The sequence below is a fragment of the Arachis duranensis genome, chromosome 8 (genome assembly GCF_000817695.3).
Source record: "Arachis duranensis cultivar V14167 chromosome 8, aradu.V14167.gnm2.J7QH, whole genome shotgun sequence".
Classification (NCBI taxonomy): domain Eukaryota; kingdom Viridiplantae; phylum Streptophyta; class Magnoliopsida; order Fabales; family Fabaceae; genus Arachis; species Arachis duranensis.
In genome coordinates, this window is record NC_029779.3 from 6,751,640 (window position 1) to 6,760,499 (window position 8,860).

Genomic DNA, 8,860 nt, shown 5'->3' on the forward strand with positions numbered 1-8,860 from the left:
TATTGATTAAAGATGTTATAAAATAAATAAAAGATATAAAATAGAGATGTATAAATAGAAGACTTTATTATTAATATAATTAGCTCAATAATTATTATATATATATAATAATATTATATGTTGTATTGTGTATATATATACAAAGATAAGAAAAAGTATTAAAAATAAAGAGAGAGAGAATTGCATTTGTTTATTGTTACTATCTCAATATAATAAAGATGGTTAATATTGCTATTAATATTATATGTAAAGAGTAATAGAAAATAGAATTTAAAATACTTATAAAATAAAAGAAGAGAAAGAATTGTAGTAGAAATACAAGGAGAAGAGTATTTGATTGCAGCATAAAAGAGGATTGATTTATTTGTATGAAAGGAAGGGAGAATAGTATTTTGTTCTGTTGTTATGTAACTTTCAGAAGCTTGGACCTCTATTTATAGATGTCCATAGGATAGATTTTCAAATGCTTATTAAAAGCATTCTTCCTTAAAAATACTACACCGCCCTTCATAAATGGGCATCCACGTAACAAATCCTATCTCAACAATCACAAGATTTTCTTTCAGATTGGATCCCTTTATATTCAAATTATAAAAGCTAAGTAATTAGTGCTCAAATGATTTTGAATAAATTATTTGATGTATTTTATGTCAATACTCAATACATAAAACTGGAAGTTAATCCGTTTTTCTCAGCAGATAAGATTGAATAATGAAATAAAATGAAAATTAGTTAACCAATATATTAAAGCATTTACAAGTTTAGACACGACTAATGAGTTATTTATCTATTTATCTACTTAATATACTAAAATTGAATTTTCCTCCAATTAATAAAAGTAACGTGTCGATCTCTCGTGAGTCCGTTTTCCCTTCAAAATAATAAAATTTTCCATCTATTCCAAATTATTTTATAAAAAATATTTTTATTATAATTATATTATAATTAATATTTAATGAATAATATATAATCATACTAATTTAGAAATATATCTTCATTATAATGGTATCAAATCAAAATTTAATGCATTATTAAAAAATTACCTTAATAATTAAAAATATTTGATTCTAATCATAAAATAATCAAATCTTATGATATTAATAACGCACATTGATTTTAAATATTTTTAGTTATTTTAATTATATTAATTATAAAAATATTGATATAATTTTAATTCTTATTCATTATTCAAGAATAATAATAATAATAATAATAATAATAATAATAATAATAATAATAATAATAATAATAATAAATTGTAATTGATAAAATTGAAATTATCACGTGGGTAAAGTAACAACTTTAAATTATAATAATTTATCACGGGTAATTGTAAAAATTATAATAGGGTTATGTAAAATTATTTTTAGCATTAGCATATAATAATTATAAAAGTTATTTTTTTATTACTTTAACCCATTATAATTCTATTTTTTTATGATATTTATTTCAAATATTTTAAGTTATTAAATCCGTCCATGATAATATATCTTTACCCCCTTTCTATTTTAATCTGTGTATATTAGGTGTAATATTCTTATTTACTGTTTGAGATTTCTCTAATCATGATAGAAGATAATGATTCTAATTATGATATGATAAAATTATATAATTTTAATAAAATTAATATATGATGCATAATTAATGTATTTAATAAAAAATTACCTTAATAATAAATAATTTACATATTTATTTTTATTTTACTAAAGTCTATATATAATGTTTTTCTGTGGTACATGAATCTAAATTTGAGAGTCAACTCATAATTTTATATTTTTTACTACTTCATAGAATAAGAATGTATTCTTAGTTTTTTATTGAAATTGATCATTTTAAGGTACAATTTATAATTTTTTATAATATTTTTCATATATTCATTCTATTATATTATTCTTTTGATAATTTATTAATTGTTGTTACTCTAAGTTATTCTTATCGTCTAATGTTCCAATTCGATTGTCTTTTGCCACAATCGTTTACAATGCATCACATCCATGAAATACCTCATCGAATTGTCTTCACTGATTCGGGTTCAACTACATAGATGTAAGCGTTCAAAGAAGGGGCAATAATCTCTACTCTACCGAAGAATGGTTGGATCTATTCACCTATTATGACCAATATAATAGAATGTGGTTAAAGTTAGCTTTCTTGGGAGGAGCTCGATTTTTGATTGAGGAATTGTTTCCATGGAACTTTATATGGCAAGTTAAAGTTTCATCCCCTCCATATTTTTTACATCTGCCCAAAGATCTTCGAAGTGGAGCACATAATGAGATTGAATTCTCTCAGTTTAAGTTCAATTTTGCTAAATTCGTGACAAACTCGGATATATAATTTCAACGATTGGTAATATATTTAAATTTTCTTATTTTAAACTTTTTGTTATTAGAATACTTTTATAACATATTGTGATTTTTGTTCAGAAAGTATCGGCTTTCTTTTGCATGCATGCAATGCCATTTAGGGGAATAAGGGTTAGTTTGGTTTCTCGGTGTGGCAATTCTATACCTTGCCGCATTGCATGTATAGCGGATGATGAAGCTTATTTAACACGAGGATGGTCTGAATTTACACGAATTCTAAATGTTCAAACTTACTATGTTATTTCAGTTGGTTATCGTTACGAGAATGACTTTATTCTATACGTGACTAAGGACTAGAATAGAATCAATATTGTTTAAGTAATTTGGTTTTAATATTAGTATTTGATTAAATTAGTATTAGATAATTTAAAATTATTGTTTCAATTTATATATTATGAGTATTTTTTGTGGATATGCTATTTTTAAATATTTTAATAAAATGAAGTAGTATCAGATATATTTAAGTTCATTTTTATCCTTTATTTCTTTAATTGTTTTTTCATTATATTCGAAAAAAATCTCTATTTAAACATATATTAAATCGTTGACCTAAACACAATTTTTTTCCGATAAAAACAGATTTTATCAAGAAAAAAATAATGAAACATGCATCTTTTGATGATATGTACAAAGTGTAATAGAAATAAAGTAAATAATATGTTATAATAATATCTTTAATTGTATTATAATTAACTCATAAATAATGTATAATTATATTATTTTGTATAATTAGCTCATGAATAATGTATGATTATATTATTTTAGGAAAATATTTTTATTATAATTATATCAAATTAATATTTAATATATTATTAAACTAATTATCAATTAATGATATTTTTTATTTTAATAATAATAATAATAGTCTATCCTTTTATTAAAACACTCATTTAACTGAATTAATCTAAATATTTCCTGAAGATAAAGGATGAATTTGTGTTTTGAATATATATTCTTTCTGTATTAATATACATATGCATGTTGTAACACCCTAACTACCAAAACTCACGCTTCCGGCAGCGCAACTCTGATAGCTCGGACATTACGACAACACTTATACTATTTAATATAGAATATGAGCCTGTTTAAAAACTTTAAACCGCAATACCATTCCCAAAAATACTTTCGCCATACAACGTACGTCCATACATACCATACAACTTACAGAAACTCATAAAGAGTACATCCATATATATATACATACATATATATAAATAATATTACAAACATTATCCAGTACAATTCCTATCCCTCTCACAGAATATATCAAGATAAAGATGAGGGTACAAAAATAATAATCTAAAGCAATACAGAGCATCTCAATAACAAATAATTAAACTCCTCATAACTTCTGCGCCCAAATCCTGAAAGAGAAAAAAATGTAGGGGGTGAGAACATCATCCTCGAAAGGGTTCTCAGTAGAGGGTTTTTTGGGAATTACTGTAATAGGATACACGAAGATAAACCGTACCAGTGATTAATAACCATCTTATGCCTCTTTTCAAAAATAACAGTTTACAATAAAAGTAAAGTCATAAATCTTTTCTGAAAGAGGAACTGTTCAATTCTCAAAACATCAAAGCATTTCAAAAAGGTTTATCTATACTGAACCAAAATAACCTTTCATATCTTATTCCAAAGCAGAACCACAAAACCGAAATCAACCATTGGTCCATCTCATTCAACCACGGCCCTAGGCCCAAACAATCCAACCACAACCAATCCACCACAATCCAACAGAGTTCCAGATGCAAACACAAGTAGGAAGATGCAAACACAAACAAACAGTTATTGCAAGTAGAACAATTAGCAGTTAATCACATAGGCAAACCAAGTACAATATGCATACCCAAACAATGTCACATAGATGCATATGATGCATGCCTGTCCCTAGTGGTTGATGATATCATCTGTCGGTTATAGAGCCAACCCGACAAGTCCTGGTAGCTAACCATTGGACTGTCCCTCTGTCGCGCATCCCCAACTCGAGTTATACTCATCATAAACTTGATCATAAACATGATCCATATCCATCACCCTCACTGGTGAATATTTCGGGGGCGAGCTCATCCGGGACTTTCACAGTGCCCGGCCACACTTACGACATAGGGTCAACAGAGTATCAAGTCTCAACCTGGAGCACGTGGTGGCTAGCCACTGCTACTACCCAGGGAAACTCGTATCTCAGATAGTGGAAGTGCAAATCACAATTATCAATAATTCAGCATATACATGCATTCATTCTCATCCGTGGATCAACATCCATCTCAGCCATCCGGCTCACGGTTCAGTCCAGAACCAGCCAATATTAATAATCACACACAGTCATTCCGGCTCACAGTTCAATCCAGAACCAGCCAATATTCATATCATTCAAAGCCATTCCGGCTCACAACAAAACAGCACTTCTACATTCAAAATCATCAAATTCATGAAATCGGCATTTAAGCCATAAATCATTTTCTCAATTCATTTCACTTTGAAATCAAGTTTTAACTCTTTTCATCCTTGGCTTTAGAAATCTCGTTTCTCAAATCATCTCAGGCTCATAAGCCAATTTACTCAAAGTGAGTCCCTTTTTTAAAACAAAGCCACTCTCGGCATTTTCTTTCTAAAACTTCCAGAACCATGGAAAGGTAAAAGATTTATTTCAAAGTATTCAAAATCACCCACCTAACAATGGAATTTTATAACAAAATTTCTCGGCAGAGTCCCAAGTCTTTAGGGAAGGTCAACCTATATCAATTCCTTAAAATTCATTATAACCCTTAAAGTCATAGATTCTCGGTTCAAGTAAATAAAACGGAATTTATTATGAAACCGACACATAAATCACAAGTTCCAACCCGGTCCAAAAATTAACTCATTTGAACGGAACCGGTTCATTTGAATCAAACCACTTTCAGGTTTCTTTTTGGAAGTCATTTTTCTAGCTCTTCCAAAATGCCTCAAACTTAATTACTCAATCAAAAGTATGATTTCCTTTAAAACCACTAAAAGCTCCTTTTTATATAAAAATCAATATTAGAGCATCATTCTTTCCTTAAGTGATTCAAACTGTACAAATAGTCATTTCTAAATAAGCCGAACTCAACGCATAAGTTCACTAAATGAATTAAGCTTGAAAACATAAATATTCTCTTAATAAATCAAATAATACAATTTCTCAATTCCAACCCTTTTTAAATAACCTTTCAAACAAGACTGAGAGTTTATAGAAATTTCGGCAGCACCTCCCCTAAAACTTGGACTTTTGCCACCCGGTTCGGGTCCCAACTAAACCGTTCCTCATTCCTTTTCAACAACACAAAACCAGAAAATCAATTCAAAGTAAGCTAACTCCAACAATCGCCTCAGTGGCGTACCTCAAGGATACCATTTCAAAATCAACTCAATATCAATCGATTTAACTCATCTCCAAAGCTTTAAAGAATCGGTTCAGCAATAAATCATTTATCAAAACCAAAATTAATTAAAGCAACCCAGGCTGAATTTCAAGAGTATTCTATCTTTCACATCATCAAAATAATTGACTCAATTCAAACCAATCCTCAACGGATTAAACTCATATTTCAAATCTCTAAAGAATCAACTTGGACGGCATTATGTTTCACAAAACCACACAACAGTTCGTTCATCAGAACCAAATAATAATCCATTCAAACATATAATTACATTCATCCAGGATAATCAACATCACATAAGGCTTATACAATCACCAAATACATTATCTCACATCAGTACCCATATGTAATAATTCCGGCATATAAAATATAGTTTTTTGGAAAGCGCCCCTACCTCAAAACGCAAAACCATAGCCCAAACGCGTCACAGAATCCTTTCTGCCTCGACCCAAAATCAACAATCAAAATCCCGGCAGCCAAAACCTCGGTTCCAAGCCACTTTCGCAACAGTCTCAACAACTCTAATCGCAACATACAACAACCGAACTCAATCTTATAGCAATTAACACTACAAACCTCAGCGTATGATAACAGAATAGTAACCAAAAGACTTTCAAACTGAAAACACTTACCGAACCGAAGGAGGAACGGCTGAACCGAAACAGCGGCGATCTCCGAATCGGTTCGGCGGCAACCCGGCAGTCAGCCCCAAGCAGCAGCGGCGATCTGAACCACACATAGCAATGATGAAGTTCCAGGAAACTCAACAGAAGGGAAACTCAACTTAAAAGCCTTACCGGCAGAATTTTCCGGCGACGGCAGCGGGGTCTCAAGTGATAGAAACGGCCAGAGGCTCCGGTGTGGTTCCGGCAGCCACAACCACTTCTGCGGCAGCCATTCACGACAGGCGATGACCACTGTAGCAGCTGGCTGGACGGCGGCAGCTTCTGACGGCAGCAAGGGCGGCGGAATAACCTACCGCCATCGCGCATCACCCTCTCTGTAAGCTCCCTCCTGCGCGTTCTCCTCCCATTCATGCCTCCAACGGCACCGACGACGGCAGCTTCTGTGGCGACGGCAAGGAGGTTCGGCGACGGCAAGGAGGTCCGGCGACGGTGGCTCAGGCGGAGATGGCTTCCCCTGTCGCGCTCTCCCTCTCTCCCTGCTGTGCAAAAACTCCGATTTCTCTCTCCTTCTGTGCCTGCCGGCGGTGATAAGGTGGCAACGGCAAACCCTAGCAGTGGCGGCGGCACGGCGTGGACGCGGTGGTGATGGAGACGCGGCGGCCCCGAGCCCGCGACCACCCACATTCACGAGCCAACCCCTTCTCGATTCTGTTCTCCCTAGCGACGGCGCAATCGGCGCTGTGGTGGTGGCAAACGGGAGCGCGATCGACGGCGAGCTAGACGTGGTGGCAGAGCGCGGCTGGCCGGCGAGCTGCTGCTTGCCCGGTGCTCTTTCTTCCTCCGGATCTCCTTTTCCCTTATTCCCCTTTTCGTTTTCTTTGCTTCTTTCTTTCAGGGATAACAAAGGAAACTGTGTGTTGAACTTGTGAAGGAGAAAGAGAACTCAGTGGCTGAAGGGGTTAAGTTAGGGAAGGTTTCATTTTGAAATTAGGGTTAAGAGCATTATGGTAATTTCACATAAAATTGGGAATAATATAGTAATTGAAACCCAAATTAAATTCAACACTATTTGTACATAAAAAATATTATTTGTTCATCAATTTCACAAATTATTTTCAATAAAATGCCTAAATCCAAAAATTAGAAATAATATATTTAATTTCTTCATTTTCCAAAATAGCAGTAATAATATTTAAAATATTACTTATCTAATCCAAATCATATAAAATCCTTATTATTTAATAACTATCAACTTTATACTTTAAATATAGAAAATAATTCAATAATTATAAAATTGGATAATAATCATAACTTATCTCAAATCCAATAAATCAAAACTTGCCTTAATTATCTATAATAAAATAATCTCTGAAATTAAGGCTATAAATAACTGTAGGATTTGAGACTTGCTCATAATAAGACTTTTCAAAGATTCTAGGTCTTACACATGTCATCTCCATATTTATTTTTTAGATCACTCAATTTTCATTAAACGTAATAAAAATCATAAAAATCAGTAAATAATTACTTGAATTTTTCTTTATTTCTATATATAGACTTTATTTTTTTATATAATACAGTTTATATCCATTTATTTATATTTTTATATAAAAATAATATTATATATATTTATATATTACTTTTTTTAGCTCATTCTTATCAATATTGGTATATAATTAATATAGATAATATATATTAAATAAATATTTTTATTAAATTAATTATTACAATTGATACATGTAAATAACATAAGAATAACCTAATTATAGCAAGAATTTTTATTAAAATAATTGACTAATAATTTGAATATAATTAATATAGTATAATTGAGAGTATATGACAATTATAGCAATTATATCAATTTTAAGCATAATTAACGTGACTTCATAATAATAATTCACGTGACTAATAACCTATTATGCAATAATAATAATAATAATAATAATAACGTCCTGGCACTGGGGTGGCCGAGCTTTAGCTACTCCGAGCAAGTGGTCGTCGGAGACGAAGAGCTATACGTCGGCCTGAGTAAAACACCGCGGCGGGAATACCTGCAAAAGATACTCCGAATGGACATAAGGTAGATTAATTAGTTAACCAAATAAATTTAGATTATGAAGTTTTATTTTCAGCCAAATTTTTAATCATTTATCTACTTAATATATTAAAATTGAGTTTTTTCTCAACTAATGAAAGTGAGGTGTCAATTTCTCATGAATCCATTTTTTCTCCAAAATGGATGCACTATTTTCTCTTCTAAGTTTATTTTATAAAAATATCTTTATTATAATTATACTATAATTAGCATTTAAGTAATAATGCATAATTATACTAATTTAAAAAAGATCTTTATCATAGTTATATAAAATCAATATTTAATGTATTATTAAACTACTTATCAATTATCAATCAGAAATATTTTTAATCATTTTAATTATAATTATAATAATAATTATTATAATAA

At 30.9% G+C, this 8,860-nt stretch overlaps 1 protein-coding gene across 1 annotated transcript; it reads right to left on the reverse strand.

Annotated features, from left to right (window-relative positions):
- Positions 1-3,450: 3,450 nt before the first annotated feature.
- Positions 3,451-7,377, reverse strand: LOC107460452 (uncharacterized). Its single transcript, XM_016078815.3, has 4 exons — positions 6,568-7,377; positions 6,403-6,496; positions 6,165-6,291; positions 3,451-3,730 (listed from the first exon to the last, which is right to left on the reverse strand). The coding sequence occupies exons 1-2, from the start codon at positions 7,078-7,080 to the stop codon at positions 6,473-6,475; spliced, it is 537 nt and encodes a 178-aa protein (XP_015934301.1). The 5' UTR covers positions 7,081-7,377; the 3' UTR covers positions 3,451-3,730; positions 6,165-6,291; positions 6,403-6,472.
- Positions 7,378-8,860: the final 1,483 nt, after the last annotated feature.

Coding starts and splice junctions, on each gene's coding strand:
- LOC107460452 (XM_016078815.3), bottom strand. CDS start 7,080: ATGTGGGTGGTCGCGGGCTCGGGGCCGCCGCGTCTCCATCACCACCGC. Junction 6,497..6,567: donor GTCGCCGGAAAATTCTGCCG/GTAAGGCTTTTA, acceptor TGTGTGGTTCAG/ATCGCCGCTGCTGCTTGGGG.